The following is an 18279-nucleotide window of genomic DNA, read 5'->3' on the forward strand; positions in this document are numbered from 1 at the left end:
AATACAATGTAATGAGGAATACAATAAAATAAACAATTGGAATATACAAGAGGCATACCACAGTTCGAGGCATGCAAAGGTGCTACCTGCACCTGAACAAGAAAACGCGTATGTACAAATTTAGGATTGGATTACAAAATAAAGAAGAGACGTCCATCAGTAGAAAGGGACTGTGGTTCTTCTGAAGTACATGTCAGTTAGGTGAATGAAGGCATCGTATGAGTCCTTATGCTCAAAAATGCAGTCCAGATTTTGAGGAGGCCAGTTCACATCGTGTGCCTCCAGGATAATCTTGAGAGAAAATCTTTCCAATTCCATCATTGGACAGTCTATTATGTAGTGCAAATTTCCATCCGGTGTACCACAAACAGTACAATTAGGGTCGTGAGGGTATTTGAATCTACTCAAGTAAGAGTGAAAAGCACCATGGTTGGATAGCATCTGAGTAAGTTTATGGCTGGGTGAATACCATTTATTTTTTAGAAATTCCTTAATATTATTAATAAGTTTTGAAGTTATGGTTGTGTAACTATTTCAATCCATCTGCCATTCCATTAAAAGATTCTGCCAGAGCAGACTTTTGACTGTTTTATTATTCAGTTTATTATATGCGTAAGGAAGGTCTTGATTGGTAGAGGCCTCTTTGGCAAGAGAATCTGCCCTCTCGTTGCCAAGTGTGCCCATGTGCGCCCTTGTCCAGTTTAAAAAAATTCACAATTTGAAGTGTTGATTGCATCCTAAATAGCAACTGCAATGCAGTTATAGGTTTTGGTCTTTAGAAGGGTCAGTGTAGAAGCACTGTCAGAGATGATATTTATGCTTTTATTATCGTAATGACAATTAACCCAGTCAACTTTTTTACTTATGGCAAAGAGTTCTGCATGCAAAACTGTACAGTTGCTGCCAAGTCGGAATTGGCCTATGTCAATTTCTTGTTCGTCACCATAAGCAAAAAGCTGCACCCCACATTTCCATCTGCCTTTGCTCCATCCGTGTAGATTTGGATTTTGGTCTGGACAGGGTTGTCGAAGTAGATTTTACTTTCAGTTGCCGGGTGTCTAGTATTTGCAAACTTAACTTTATGTTCAATGTCGTCATAACTGATGCAAATGTCACCAATATGGACGTCTTTACCCCATTTAATTTGCCACATCCTAGTGAAAAGAGTGATTACTTTGTCAATTGGTGCTTTTTTCGCCAAAATCTGGTTAGTGGTATTCGGAATTGTGCGATACGCTTTCGTAATCTGTAAAAGGGCTCTCCTCTGGGCAGCGGTGATAATGTGAGCCTTATTAACGTCATGGCTCCAACTGCCACATGCACATGTACAGATTGGTAAGAAAATCTGGTTATAAATTGCCTCCTGGGCTTCCACAGCTAAACCCCAACGATTACAAGCGATGCTCGAAAATGCATTAAAGATCTTACCAATTCTGTCATTAATATATTCAACATAAGGATTCCAAAGGAGTCGGTAATCTAGGATCACACCAAGGTACTTGATGGATTTATCGACGTGAACAGTTTGCCCTTCCATCTTGATAGTTGAGACTCTTAAATAGAAATTTTGTTGACCCGGTTTGTTAAATACTATGCACTTTGTTTTACTGGCTTTAAAGTTTAGCTTAAACCTTTTGCCCCATTTAAGAATGTTTTCGAGTATTTTGTTCCCATTATGCTCTATGTCCCGTCTCGACCTACCACCAAACAGTACAATCACATCGTCAGCGTATGCTTTAATTTCGTGCTGACCGAAATTTTGTTTCATAAAATCATCAAAAAGGGCAATCCACAGAAGAGGACCGCAAACAGAGCCTTGTGGACAGCCCCGGACCATATCCCTGTGAACCTTATGTGCCCCACAAATTAGCTCAGCAGTTCTTTCACTTAGATAGTCCTTGATTATACCATATATGTTAGACGGGCAATTTCTTTCTCGTAGACAGAGTAAAATCATAAGCCACTAAGCGCTATCAAAGGCCTTTTCAATGTCAACACTAATCGCCATCAAATATTTATATTCCTCAAGAAGGTTTTTAGTTTTTTGAATAACTTTTTCAATGGCATCTTCGGCAGAATGTTGTGGCCTGAAGCCAAATTGTTGTTCATGAAGATGTTGGTGCCTTTCCATGTGCCAGAAGAGCCTATTAGTGATCAGTCTCTCAAGTACTTTGCCAAGAACTGGCAGCAATGAAATAGGCCTACAGTCTCCTGTTTTACCGGGTTTGAGAACCGGCACAACCCTGGCGTGCTTCCACGATCGAGGAAAGATTCCATGGTGGAGACATGCATTAAGCATTTCTAAGAGATGGGTAGGAACGATGTTCCAGAGTTGTTTAGCCAATTCTGGTGAGACATCATCGCATCCAGGGGCTTTTTTATTGTTCATGTTGGAAAAAGCGCGATTAGTCTCGTGTATTTGAAAATCCGGGGTGTTCAACGTATTAATTTTACTGTTAACTTGATTCCGTACCATTGTTAGAAATCTGTGTCCTCCTGTGTATTGTCTTGTAAACAGAATTGACTCATTTTTTCATTGGCAGCTTGGAAAAAGTCCTGCCCAGCAGTTGAGGAGTACAGTATTTGTCGTTTTTTTATTTTCTCAGTAGAGTACCGAGTAATAAACCCCAAGGGCTCTTAGCGGCTGCAGCACAAAATTTTTCCCACGATTTTTGTTTAGCCCTTCTGATTTCTATTTTGTATGTGCGCAGTTGCACTAGGAATTGTTGTTTAGCATTTGTTCTTTGCTGTTCCCTATCGCACCTTTGAAACCTTTTTCTTAATCTGATCACGGTGAGGCGATGACTTTTCAGATCTTCTGTCCACCAAGGGACTGGTCTACGCTTATTTTTGTATTTAGGGATATATAAGTTACAAGCCGTGTTGATAGTTTGGATATTCCTTTCAATATTTTCCCTAGTAATATGCGGGTCCCTGTGGTAACAATGAACAAGATTGTCATGTAGGAAAGTAGTCAGACCGCTCCAATCTGCATGTTTGAAATTGAATTTTAGTCTAGGTTGTCTGTGATTATCAGTGCTGACACCAATGTTGAATGTTATGATTGCGTGGTTTTCTAATGAGTCATTGAGAACTTTCCAACCAAAAATCCCAGGGGCACATCCAATGGAGCAAGCTGTGATGTCTATCCAGCTGTGCCCGCGACTGGAGACAAACGTAGGAGGGGATGTTGGATCATTCATAACCAAGAGATCATTTTGAGCTAGGAATTCCTCCCATTGACGTCCTCGATGATCCAATTGCTCTCCTCCCCAGGTTGGGGAGTGGGCATTAGTGTCCCCAGCTAAAACGTAATAGGCGTTGGGAAATTTGTTAATACAGTTCTGGATATTTGCAAAAATTTCATCACAATCAATGTCTTTTGGACAGTAGAAGTTTATAATAATATATCTACTGCAGTCTATGATGAGTTCCGTACAGCAAATGTATTGGGAACTAATATTTTACCGGTGAAGGAGAGACAGATCATTGTTGGGAAGTATATTAACAGCTCACGGGTACTCCAAGGTTCCAGTGAGAGCAATCGAAGTAGACGGTAAACAAGCTGGGCGATTATGAATAGTGCATGGCTCCTGACCAATAATAAAATCAAAGTTGTTCATTTTAGAAGTAAGGATAGATGTTGCGGCAATGCTTCTGCCAGTATTATATTGCATAAAACGGATTTCTGAATTGTTGTGCAGTTCCATATTCGGTTCTGTTAATTATATTTGTTTTAATTCTAATGTGTGCATGACAAGAGTTATCTCTGGCATTATGATGAAAGTTTATTACTTTGTCATGCGTACAATTGCAGCATACTGGAGGTTTGTCTTTACAATCGCAGTTCTTGAAATAGTGCTGGCCCGCACAGTGGCTACATGTTGGTGATTCCTGACTACAGGATTTGGCAGAATGCCCAAATCTGCAACACCTGTAGCAATGGAATACCAGACAGAAGTCCGATACTTTGCACCTGGACCATTCAATTGAGATTTTCCCCATGATCAGCAAACTCTTGCGCAGACTTGGTGTAACCTGGACAACTCAGTTTTTGTAATTTATGTCTATCTTTCCCATGTCAAATTTTATCTTAAATGCCTCGAAGAATTCTTCCTTGGTGCAGTTCTCATAAATGCAAGCGTTTTGACTGTAAATAATGCCCGGAAGTTCCTCCCTTGGAATTCTCTTTGACACTGAGTATATGACAACATGGGGTAGACGTTTCTTCGGTTTTCTAATTTCGTTCTGTGCGATTTCTTTTGAGATGTATTCCTGTAGTCTGTCAGCATCCTGTTGGTTCTTTGTTTATGAATGGTCCTCCTAAGCTTATTGCAGTTGTTTTCTTTGTTGTATAGGAGCAAAACTCCTGTTTTGTTTTTTGTAATTCTGGGCGACATTGCAGCATCAATAAAGCTTCCAGACTGGAGGACAGCACTATATGAATGTTGCGTGCTGCTAGGAGGAGAATGGGTACTTACTTGTTCTATTTGTTTATTTATACATCTTTGATTTATCAAGATTTCTTCAATTGGTCCGTCCTCGAAAAGTTTTTCAAATTTTTCATTTATTCTCTCCATTTGAGTCATCGGAAGTTCAAGATCTAGCCTGTTCAAGAGATGATCAATATTGTTTCCCACCTGTTGGTTAATGTTGGCAATCTTATCAAGTTTTATATCCATTTCTTGGAGCCTTTGTTTCAATTTCTTGTGATTTGCAGTGTCAGATAGATTTTCAAGATTTATTGTTAAATCTTTAAGCCGATTAAAAGAAAACTCCTCATGAAGTCTGTCGATGGCTGGTAAAAGTTTTCCCCCTAGCAATGTTTCAAGCTTCTCACAGAGTCCCTCCAATTTATTGTTGGTTGTGAATACCGTCCGTGGGGGGTGCAGAACTGGTATTGGTGGTGTAGCTCCCGTACACAAGATGTCATTGTTTTGAGAGAGTGATCTTTTCCATATCTCTGCCCCTTTGGAGGTGCACGGGGAGGCCTCCTGCTGCATAGAGGCATCTTGACTTTCTATCTCCACCTGTTTGCTATTTTCCTTAATGCTTTTGACCGCTAGGTCAATAATCTTCTGCATCTGGTCCACTACAAACTTGATGTTCTGTGCCGAGCTCATGCGTTTCTTTGAGCTCTATGCTATATAACCTTTAGATTCATGTACTATTCTGTATGCTTCATTAAAAAAAGTCTATAACGGTTTTTTCCATCTTGACGAATTTCAAACGTAGACAGTAGAAACACTAAGAGCACACCAGGATAAATATGCACTTTAAACTAAAGGTGAAGAAAAGTAGAAGAGCATTCAGAAAATAAAACCGTGCAACCTCAAACCCGTGATTAGATAAACGACTTCTGAGCGAGGGGGAATAGCAGCAAAAAAAGTAAGAGCCAACATTTTGTTGCCGTGATCCGTTTAGATGGCGTTCAGAAATAAACGATCGTCGACATTGCAACGCATTTTAAACGGCATTCTAGCCAGCGTCGTTTAATGTAGACATTGCTTTTGCAATCAGCTGAGTGTGTACAGGTGAAACAGGTAAAAAATAAACAGTTTTTTTGTGAGTTAATTTCGTCAATGTACAAAGCCCGGAACTTTTAAAATAAAGTCCTACTAATAGGATTGTCCCAGTAGATACTTATACAGAAAGGTAAACTGTATAATAAGGAAACAAAGGCACGTGATCAATAAAATTTTATCTACAAATAAACTTTCGTAAAGGGACGTACAAAAATTAATAATAAAAAAATTCAGTTATACATGCACAATGTTCTTGTGCAAAAATTTCTAAAATCAATTGTTATAAACTAATACTTCTTGGAAAATATACAATAAGAATAACTTGTAGATTTGGAATTATTTATCGATTTCATGACGAAGAAAAGCAATAAAGAATTCTTTTATTTATATTTTCTATGTTCATGAATTGAAATCAAATAAAACTAAAATAAAAAAAAAATAAAATATCTTAAATAACAAAATGAAGTATTAAAATTTGAAGTCTTTTCATTATAAACAGATAAATGGTTACGTTTTTTGTAATTTTTCAAACAGTCGTTAAATCGTAAAGCATATAATTAATTTAAAATAAATTGAAAAAAAAGACATTACCTTTCCTGATCCAACGTGACCGACAACAAGTAATAATTCTCCAGGTTGCATATTTAAAGATATCCTATTCAACGTTGGTTCGGTTCCCTTTTAAAACAACAAACAAGCAAAACTAATCTTAAACGTTATAAATCAAATACAATTACATACTAATAATTCAATCATGTTATCAAATTTAAAATTAATTAGTTTATTATTTTTAAAATAAATTATTTGTACAGTATATATCGTACGTCAATTGAATGTCTCGTAACATATTAATAACGTGACACCCAGTAAAATGAAGTCGATAAACCGGAATTTTTCAGTCACCGTTTAATGAAGTTTTGTTCTGTTATGTGAGTTCTAACACGACACATTGAGAATATCACGTGATAGGAATTTCTTCAATGAGAACGTTCTCTGAACTTGTTTGTGACTCGTTACATTCCAAACAAATTCAAATTAGTGGTAATATGATGCAATACTAGCAACGAAAATACTATTATAGAGAAATTCGAAATATTTTGTCAGGAATTGCAATTAAGATTCAAAATGGACTTGCTATACATATCCGAATCTATATAAAAAACACTTTTTGAAAAGGAAGTTGAGACATCCCTTAAAAATAATCATACTTCAATAGAATTTCTATTAGATTTTTCGACCAAATACACAAATGATAAAAAGTAACACAAACTAAATAATCTAAGCTACAGTACATTGGCAATACCCAATGCAATGATGAACAGTATGTACATATAAATGATTTTTTTTTTCAAACGACTTGCTATACATATACAAATCTAAAGGACATTGATTGTGATGATCTTCAGGGTTGGTGAACAATGCTTTGCCATCGAATTCATGTCAGTACAACTACTGTATATGACTGACTTTGAAAGAAGACTTATCAGACAAAAAAACTAATTGCACAAATCGACATATCGCCGATCATTTATGTCGGAGTGACGCTGCAATTAGACAATGCACTTATGCATGACCAAGTTCAGAGAAAACCAGGCAACGGCTCGTCTAGAGAGAAGATAGATGGAACGATAGCACTATTATTCGAGCACCTATAATAGCACCAAAGTCATCACTATCGATTATATACAGTCGTTTGCAAAAGTTTACGACGACACATAGAAAAAGCAGATCTAATGAAATTTTATTGTTGCAGCTTCTTGATGATAGTAGATAAACTTTTTTTGTCACATGGTTATCATATGAAGACGTATTTTTTTTTAAATTACTGATTGCTTGATAAACGGGTGTTTTACTCGTTTACTTTACAAGTTATTTGATGTTCAGAAAAACCGACTTAATGCAAGGTCAACATTTTCCTGTTCGTTTTGCAACAGTGAGTGAAGGTTTCTTACTCATTATAATAATTTCAGTACAGCACTATCTATGCAAAATTTGAGTCAATATCTGCTGATAAACCGTGCACACAAGTTTGTTTATACCAGCGGAATGCATCTGATGCAATCAACACACGAGATGATGTAATAATCTATGCAAATAAAGAAATGTATAAAATACCAGAAAACAACTAGTGGTCTTAAACTTTTGAGAACGACTGTAACATGTTACCAATACTAAAGTGACAATCAAGACCATTCCTAAACAATTATACTAACGGAATCTATGCTCACGATGGCCAATATGCCAGACGTCACTGACTCGTAGCCATCGTCAATAAAGGTTGCAGTGGTGAAGGGCTGGATTAATATGGAATTGTTCTGATTGAAAATGAATTGTATTTAGTGAAGATTCATTTTCCTTTTGATCTGTGTCTTGCAACCCGCATAGGCGTGTATCGAGACATTCTGCCTATTATGGACTCTGCCTTTTACTTTCGTATACTGCAAGTTAAAATAACAGCTACTCGTTTTTGATACATAAAGTTATAAGTCGATAGATCGTTGTGTCGTTTCTTTTGACAGCAGAATACTTTAGTAGAAGTAGATGGCACTCTCACAACACAGCGATAAGATCACGAGATTCCGAGACATCTTTTTTCTTAGCACCCAGAATAGCATATTATTCAACAAAGACAATGCCCAGCCACACACGGCATGCCATTTAAGTAAATGTCTTGCGATATCTTTTGTTGGCCAGCCAGAACTCCAGATCCATCTTTTATTAAGCATAGTTGTAATCTGATCGGGCATCGCCTACAATTATTGAGGAATATCACAAATTTAGCTTACAATTAAACACTGATTGGACAAAAAGTTTTTGGCATTCCATCAGCGATACACTTGTTTATATATCAATACCATGTNAAACAGATCCATCTTTTATTAAGCATAGTTGTAATCTGATCGGGCATCGCCTACAATTATTGAGGAATATCACAAATTTAGCTTACAATTAAACACTGATTGGACAAAAAGTTTTTGGCATTCCATCAGCGATACACTTGTTTATATATCAATACCATGTCACTTGCTTCATTAAATTTCAATGCTACGCCAATGTCTGCAGTCCATTTGAGAACATTCAAGAAAGAGAATGGCGGGAATAGAAAGAAAACTAAACAAAAAATGAATTTAACAAGAAGAGTTAAGTCTCCTTGTCCTTAAAAACTACCTTTTTATTAACAAGTTTTCTCACTTTACTTTTGATAAGTTGCAAATATTTTCCATTGCAATTCGATTTTCCTGTTCCTGAGTATAGAAGTGTGTATTGCTATTCTTTTTTACTCCAAAGGGAAGCAAGACAGGAAATAGATCCAAAGGCGATGGAAGAGCTGATCTTATAAAAGACGGCAAAGGATACACGAAGCAGGGATACAATGTTTTCCAGGAATGAATTTTATAGGGAGATGGTTTCTATTTAGGCGTTATTTCCAAAAAAAACCCAGAAACTCAAAGTTTCCAGCTTGCCAAATCGAAACGCGAACCAACAACCAAACTACCAGTCTTTAGGATTTGATCACTGTCACTATGAGACGGTGTCCACTCGGCCATTGGTGGGCAATTCGATTTTTTACTATTTTAAACTAATATCAGAGACCTGGTTAGCAAGCATTTTCACTTGAAATGTTTCAAGCCACAATGTTTGGTAAATTTACAATACTAATTGTGTTATATGAGGTCACGTGTACACTTGCTATTGTAGTAAAGTTAATTGATGTAAAATTCGTTATCGAATTAAAGTTATTTGTAAATTCGACACAATGTAAACTCAATATAAATATTGAGAAACAATCAAAAGAAAAATATCACAACTAATGCGTAAATAGGTGCAGGATTCTACGGTAAATTTTAATAAAAAATTTCATTAATATTATTTATGTCTCACATCATTATCACAATAAAAATTGCATCATCGATTAATAAAGTTACTTTAATTTTGTTTCAAGTAACTTTTTAAGTGAATTTTGTGGAGCAAAATCTGTATTATTAAAAATATTTTTTTAAATGAATCTACGTGATAAAGAAAGTAACACAAGAGTAATCTTCAAACATAGCAATGTCTTCTGAAATGACTTTCTGTGATAAAGGCTTTTTCAATTTAGACGTTACACACGTAAATAAAATCCAGGAAAACTCCACGTGTCCAACTCATCCGTCGAGTGTCATCCCGATACTAGCTATCAGTATTCTGTAGTGTTATTAACTTATCTACTGGTAAATCAATATGACTGTTGTTTTGGTTGAAATCTTAATGGATATCGCTAACTTTTTTATTAATTTAAAAATATATAAATTGAAAAAAACAGAACAATTAGCGGCGATCAATCATTTTTTGTAAAAATGCTTCTAATTAAGTTACATCTACTGTACTTTAAAATTATCGAATTAAACTAATCGCAAAAGTTATTATTATCATTGAAAAACTTAAATTTAAAATCAAGTCTTACTTTTTTCCATGCAGCTGTAACAGTATCCATGCGTATTTCATTTAAATTATCTTCTTCTTCTACAGTTTTGACAGCATTATTCTCGTATTCATGAAGGAGTAGAAAACCCTAAATTAAAATTTCGAAAATGTTGTTTATATTAATGGTAGTTTGTACACCACGAAATACGGTGGTTAAGGTGCTATGATATTAATTAGGGATTTAAACACGGGGTCATTAAAAAAACTTAAGTATTTTTTAAAACACGATCTATTTCAATAATGTCTAGCCTTGTGTCTAACTACCCGATTTCCTCGAGGTATAGTCTGGCTACAAAGTTAATTTATATAACAAAAGACGTCAGAACAAAATGACTAAAAATGATTACTACTTTTGTAGAAAAATTGGTTATAAGGTGTGTCATGAACGTTGAAATACGAATATTATGAACTTGTAATTTAAGTTACTATACGTATTTTCAGATTTAGTTTTAAATAGCAATATTTGTATGACGGATGCATTTCAGTTTTTTTTACTTGTAAAATTGTTTAATTATATGTATGGTACACAGATTTAATAGAATTGAATATATCGTTGTTATATGAGTCATATATAAACGTGATTCCTCACAGAGAAAGAAAATGCAAAAACCTGTGTAAAGCACTATATAGACATTTATTAGGTTTGAACAACTTTTACTAAATTTATTACCTATATCAAAAAAATACAGCACCATTAAGTTAATTTGTATTGTAAAATTGCTTCTGTCATACATAAAAGAAATATTTTTAACAGATTTTATGAAAAGTCATGCAAAAAATTTTAACTAAATGTGTCAGTATTCGAATACATTTTTAGAAAATCCTTCTTATGCTAAACTATTCCGTAATAAACAAAAAGTGTATTGTCAGAATATTGAAAATTAGTTTGCACACTTAATATTATTTTGATACAGTCGATCCCCCTATAAGACGGTAGATACGTTCCATTCTTTATGAATCCGATTTTGTAGGAATCACAGTCAATCACAGCCCAACACTTGTGAAGTTTACGGACTACGGCTGTTTGAAAAATTTTTCTTCCATAAAATTAATCGATTCTAGACTAATCCGACTCAACATTTCCAAAATACGTATATTTTTTTTTGGAAATAATCTGTATAAACTACGCTATAAACAAAAAATTGTAGGATTACTTACCGAGTGTGCAACATTCGACATCGCCGTTGCTAAAGCATGTTTTCGTCGCGGAACACCTGAGCAAACTGCGGCCGCGATTTCTGATGTTATTTTTCTGCGAAAACTTCGTTGAACTTTGGAGACATCATTAATATAAATAATTTTTATGGCCGTTGAATAAGAAATGTTTCTTTCACAAGAAATGTATAAAATTACAGTACTGTATTAGACTTAGGGTACCTAATTTACACACTGTAAAGACGGTAGTTCGCCTAAACTCTCCGTAGCGTGGCGCTACGGATGGCGGGAAAGTAGTTCCACTGCCCGACGACGTTTTACGTAATTATAGGAGTTATTTTACCATTGTGTACGGATAGCGCCACAGTTTTTTCGCCGTCTTATAGGAATCGTAATTATAGGAACCAGTCTTATAGGGGATCTACTGTACTTATTAACTTCCCCATCATGCTTACATTGATAAATATCACTTATTTCCTCTTCATTCATTAATGACCATGCTGAAGATATTAAAATTGCTATATCCAGTTTATACAATCTTGGTTTAATATTTCATTCCAGACTGTCATTTAAATTATCCGTAGAAAACTTGACTAAAAATGTCCGTACATCGGGGAGTGAATGATCTGGAATAATTTGAAATCTGTACTTAACAGATATACAAGTAGCGCAATGATTTTAACTAATATTTAATCCGCAGTTGGCTAAGTATGATTTGTTTGGGCCCAAGTCTCAATGTCCTTATGAATAAATTTAATTCAGAATATATCCTTTTTTAAAATTTATTTAACTCTTAATAAACTTTCTCATCTACTTTTATACTTTTACAGACCGACGTAGCCCATTCCCGTTTAGTCTTACTCCTCCTCTTCAAACATTTAGAACATTATGATTCAAAACTTTTCAACGGCTTAATTGCTTGACAATATATTCACATTCGTATTCTATTCGTTACCACGAGATGAAGTCCGCATTTAGTCACCATTTTGCCGTTTGAATGTGACTATTCAATCATATTTATATCACAAAAATAAAAAAACGAAAACTCTTGAAAAAAAGTTATATCTAAATTTCGTAAATATATAGCTATTAGAAAGAAATACTTCATTATGATTACTGTTTCATTTACGCAATTGTATTATTATTATTTCACATGCTAGTAAGATTCTATGAAAATAATTCAACAGCGTATGTACTCAACCTTAGAGAGATACCAGATGTACAAGCAGGTTTCCCAAAGGAAAGAGGAACACATGATTATATTGTAATCGTCCATAGATGATGGAAACAGCGAAAAAATATAAAAGATGTTGTCTATTGTATTGATCAAGTTGTAGAAGTGCCTCAAATAAATCGGTATTTTACCGCAACCACCCAGCTCTAATGATCGCTGTATACTGGTCAGGAAGCAATGTATGAAATAGTCATAAAAAACTGGTTCAAAATTAGAAGGAATACCCTCTACAGCTGAATCATTTCACCATCAATATTCACTTTGTATGCAGAGGTGGCGATGAGAAAAGCAGATTTGAATGAGCATAATATTGGAGTGAAAATTAATAGAAAATTAATAATCTGAGATTTGTAGATGACATCACGCTGCTCACGGAAAGTCAGGAGGATCTAGAGCAGTTGTTACTGAAAGCCAAGCATTAAAGTGCAAAGATAGAGCTGCTTCTTATCTACAAGAAGACAAAAATAATTATAACTGCGAATAATGCGAAAGTCAAAATAGAGACCAATTATGAAGAAATCGAAGTACTAGAACAATTTACATTCCTCGGGTCCAAAATCGACCATAATGTCGATTGCTGTCCTGATATCAGTCCTGCATAGATCTTGGACAAACTTCGATAATAAGTATAAACAGCTTTTGAAAGAGCAAAGACATCTCCCTCCAAACTAAATGCAAATTAGTTAATGCGATTATTTTTCCTATGGCCATATATGACTGTGAAACGTGGACTATAAAGAAAGAGGACAAAAGAAAGATAGACGATTTCGAACTGTGGTGTTGGTGACATTATTTATATTATAACCTCTGTTCTCTGCCTGATTATGCATAGCGGGATCAAAACATGCTTGTATTATACATAAATAAATGTTAATGTAAGAACGAATGTTGTGTTGGAGACGGCTTTTGCGCATCCCATGTACAGCGAGGATCACCAGCAAAACTGTTTTAAACAGAATCTAACCAATGTAATGAAATCCCAGATCATCAAACAGAAATTGTCCTTCTATAATCATATAATAAGAACTTGAGAAAGCGGTCGTGCTGGGAATGGTTAGCAGAAACGAGAGCGAGGTCGACCAAGGATTCCGTAGTTTTACTCAATTGAAAAAGACACTGAATTGTTTATAATTGAAAGAGACCGTGCAAGATAGAAAGGCATGGAGAGCTTTGACCGATAGTCGAATACGACTAATCAAAAAGTACAAAATAAGATTATTATTAATATTTTATTATATTATTGTTCTATGTTTTTTTTTATTGAGTTATGTATGTATGTCTCTTTAATCCGACATCAAGTTCGGTACACTATCATTACAGCTCTCAGGTCAGACACTTTTTTTTATTGTTTCTACATATGCATTTCGGCCGTATATAAATGCTGCCCCTCTTCAGTGCAATACTATGGTTTTGTCTTTTAAAACCACGGTGTATAGCGGGTAACATTGGAAACATACACCGCTATACACCGTGGTTTTAAAATACAGAACCATAGTATTGCACTGAAGAGGGGCAGCATTTATATAAGGCCGAAATGCATATGTACAAACAATAAAAGAAGTGTCTAACCTGAGAGCTGTAATGATAGTCTACCGAACTTAATGTCAGATTAAAGAGATATATACATATATATATACATATATACGTAGATCATAATAACAGCTACCAAAAATAATATTTTTAATTGAGTACAGTTACCTAACCGTTGTACCAATAACGCAAGAATATTGTCCAAGAAATATTGCCTTCCTTCTTTCAAAGTAAATCTTATAATATAATCGGAAATTGATAATAATAATAATAATAATAATAATAACTCTCTCGTGGTCACCACCTTGATGTGGTGGGAGATTCCAGTAACTTTACTGATCCATAGAGCAATACAGGCTGCAACACAAGGAACTTGTAGATTCCCATGCCAGTAAAGTATATGGAGTGTAATAAATCTAACATTGATCACACCCACATTCTGTGAAGATATTTATAATAGTAGTAATCAGATGTATGTGTGATACCGACTCGGACTTTGTCAGGGTGAATACGGTTTGCGTTAGGCAGAGGCTCACGATCGAAAAGAGGCCACAGTCTCCTTTCGTTACTGGTGGCAATAGCAGCGCCGGCCCAAGCATGACTACTGCAATGCCCTCAACAGATGAGAGGAACCAACCTATCCCTGGTGTTTCTGTGACAATGCATAAACATACCACAAAAGCTGGAAAACCATGCCAATGGATGGAATGGACAACTACTCTAAGATTGACACAGCAATATCCTCACTTGACTGTCGACGAATCAAGAAGTGTTGATTAAAAAAGAACAATTATACACAACAACCTTGTCTCACAAACAACACTTGAACTTATCAAACAACAGGTTGCTGATCAAATACAACAACAGACAGAAACATGTAACATTAATGAAAATCACGCAACCTCTCATGATAATCCAGCAACAAGCACTGATTATAGCACACACACACACACAACTACAACTACATCTAACAGGCACATCCTCTTCGGATTCTCACAAATATCGTATTAATAAAAAACTAATCTATTGATTAAGTATGATATTAAGTGTGGAAGGGAATTTTTAAAATTTTTTTCCAAATAAACACGTTTGCTATTAGTCAGTGCAACTAGTGCTTAGTAATTAAACAGTAGAAAGTATTCAGATATAATCCGTATAAGCTTATAGCGTCAAATAACATTTAGCAAGCTAGTGTTAAAATTAAAAGATCTAAGTTTTTTTATCAATGGAACTGCCAAAGTGTATTTAAAATGTCCGCATATTATGCTGGGGAAGCCAACCTAATTAGTATCCAATATTTATCTATGAAGTAGGCTATAGAAAACACCGCATCAATAATAACCTTTCCTATCAGGTCATTGATATAATGGCTTGGCCAAACTATAAGCATAAAATGACCTATTTTATTACTCAAAAGAGAAGCAGAGTTTAACAAAAACAAAAACGTGAACAGTAAGTTAGTCTTCAAGCGAGAAATTTTAATCGCATAGCAGTGATAGTGATATAAAGTTATTTTGATATAATTTTTCGAATAATTTTCGTGAATTTTCTTAAATATCGCGTGTTGCTTAGTTACAAACTTCTGCATACAATGCAAGCTGACGTTTCTGTGTAACCTTATTCTAATTGTATGCAACTAATTTTATTTGTTGCTTATTTATGAAAATTTAGTTTTTATAAACTTATTCGAATCTTGAAAATTATTAACACTTTAAAGTATTCAACAGAAATGTATGGATTAAAACTTTTATCGATCAGAATGTCATCTGAATGTGACATTCGTTAATGTGAGTAAATTCAGACTCATTTTCAGAATGCAGTTTCTATAATATATAGTGAAAATAGAAAATAAAACGATTTCATTTACAAGTGAAACCTTAATTTCAGGCATTATTCAGGTTAAATTAAATTTTCGTATCTATCCTTAGCATGTTCGCGTGGGAAAGGTTTTTGGATTATTACATAACTTACCATAAAATGTTGTCTATTCAGTAGACTTTTCCTGCTTATATTGCAGAGTTATTCAAGTTTCGTTATTGACAGGTGTTAACATTTGATATTTTCAATTACAATAATATTACTAATTAAATATTGTCATTCTCAAATAATTTTTAAACTAGTATTGCAGTAGTTAAATTACAAAAGAATAGATATGAAACTGTTTATTACCTGTATTCTCTTCAAAGAAACCAATATTTCTGCAAGAAAACTCATAGAATGAGAAAATAGACCAATTATGTTGTTCAAAATGTACAGGGAATAAAGCATTGTAACGAACACAACTTTGGCATTTAATTCTCCTCCAATTAATAAAATTGCGACAAATGACAGAAGAGTAAATAATTTTGATATAGGGTACGCCAATATGTGTGATATTCCGTTTACATATAAAAACATTCGAATTGTTTTTATTTCTTTCCTAAAATATAAACAATTATACAATGTTAATCACACAACTCTGAAAATATTTATTTAAAGATTAACACATTAGCATATAGAAATTATATTAAAATCTGTGTAAACAAGAATCAAATATTGTTCAATATTTTTATCCAGTTTGTCAAATTTATATTTCGATCAATGTGTTTTTTTTTGTTTTTTTAAACGTGCTTTTGAAATATTTTTTAATTTTTAATTCATTCGTCTTATTCAGATTCCGTTTTACACAGGTTTTTCTGCATTTAATTGTACTTACAGTCTGATTTTTTCTATTAATGCAGCATATGGCAATTCCCAGGTGTACATTTTAATTAATCTCATATCAGCAATCATCTCGTTTAACAAATTCAATCTTTTGTCTGCCAAAATAGCTGCTTGTAATCTATTATGTAATTGAATTTATAAACATATATTCTGGAAAATTGTAAAAAACTAAATTCTAAACAAATAGATTACATTTAATAATAATCTTATATTAAAAGTTAGACCTCCATTTATCAAGTAATAATTATTACAAAAGAGTCGTTTATGCTACTCGAATCCCTTTTTATACTATTTGGAACTTAAAGATTATTTCACGTATTTAAATTTAATCTAAGTAAAAACTTTATCAAACTTTTTAAGAATTTATTTAGTTTATTGAATTTATTCACTTCATGCTAAAAATAGAACCGTTTAATCGTAATTTTTCGATTGTAGGGCAGAGTAGAAAATAGAAAAGAAATATCTGTAAAATTTTGTACAGGAGTATCTCATACACGAGAAATAACTTTTCAACATTTGTTATTGTTTATTGTCACCAATTTTCCTTCCTGATTGATTTAGGTGCTTGAAGCCTTATCGGTTTGGCGTCTGGAAAGCAAAAGTAAACCTGTCACTTACAAAGAGAAAGCCAGTAGTTCCTGTCTTCGATTCGAAGGGAACTTTGTGAGCACGCAGCCTTAAACCAAACAGTTCCTTGTCCAAATAACAGGATGCACTTTTCCGAAATATTCAAAAAAGTGGCCTCTGAAAATTGAATGTCTAACTTAAAGAATTTGAAAGTTTCATGTTTAGGAGTGGCCATAGCCAAGTACAAGGCAACGTTCTGTAGCGAGTCGATGTTGGTTCGAACCTAATGAATCCATTTTAATTTTTTTACGTGTGGCATTATTTTATTATTATACTGAATAATTAGCATTATTGTTAGTATTATTGTTCTTCGTATTTATAATTTATAAAACAAAAAATTAAAAATTGTGACGTTATTTTTTGCTGAAGAAAAACACGCCTTTCTAAATATTCGCATAACATTATTAAATAAAATTTTCTGCCTGCTTATTTTCAAATTCAGTGGTAATACGATACTTGAAGTGTAACAAAGATAAGACGTAAGAATATTGATCATAATATTAAAGATTCAAAGAACAAAACGATGCGACTTCGCTATGCCATTCTCATACCTCATACCACCTGACTTTTTCGTCCATTTGCACTAACGTCGGAAGCTTATTCCCTTGTAAAGACATCGTTGTTTGTTAGCAACAGAAATATTTTAAAATAATTTTTAATGAATAATTCTTAATAACACATTTTATCGCAATGTGTTGAATAGTATTTCTCAGGTTTTGTGATTTTTTTTATTTATTTGTCGAAACCCTGTCTTCTTCTTCTTGTTTCGTTTCGTTCAATAAATCTAAGCATTGAAATTCATAAAAACTTGCTACAACTATTAAAATAAAATGTTTATACAGTCGCAGGCGAGGCTGTGTGCGGCACCCTGGTAGTGAGTTACAAGTTTAATAGGCATGCGGGGGAGGCGGTCAAGTCAGGAGGGAAGGGAAAAGGAGTGGGAAGTACGGAAGGTGCTTGCATACACAAGATTCAACCTATCTATGCAACAGAGTGAACAGGGGCGAAAGCCCGATCTGTAGCGTATCTGTTTGGATTAAT

At 34.2% G+C, this 18279-nt stretch overlaps 1 protein-coding gene across 1 annotated transcript in view; it reads right to left on the bottom strand.

The window, feature by feature from the left end:
• Nucleotides 1-18279, bottom strand: part of LOC111613473 (multidrug resistance-associated protein 4-like) — a gene marked incomplete at its 3' end in the record, with an annotated part of 134575 nt that overhangs the window by 49015 nt on the left and 67281 nt on the right. Inside the window, exons 7-10 of the mRNA XM_023354827.1 lie at nucleotides 16604-16729; nucleotides 16078-16327; nucleotides 9970-10077; nucleotides 6117-6203 (exon numbers count right to left, since the gene is read on the bottom strand). Of these exons, the coding sequence (XP_023210595.1) occupies nucleotides 6117-6203; nucleotides 9970-10077; nucleotides 16078-16327; nucleotides 16604-16729 (571 nt within the window). The remainder of the gene's footprint in view (nucleotides 1-6116; nucleotides 6204-9969; nucleotides 10078-16077; nucleotides 16328-16603; nucleotides 16730-18279) is intronic.

The sequence above is a fragment of the Centruroides sculpturatus genome, unplaced genomic scaffold, assembly GCF_000671375.1.
Source record: "Centruroides sculpturatus isolate CEXI.00-Female unplaced genomic scaffold, Cexi_2.0 scaffold1714, whole genome shotgun sequence".
Taxonomy (NCBI): Eukaryota; Metazoa; Arthropoda; class Arachnida; order Scorpiones; family Buthidae; genus Centruroides; species Centruroides sculpturatus.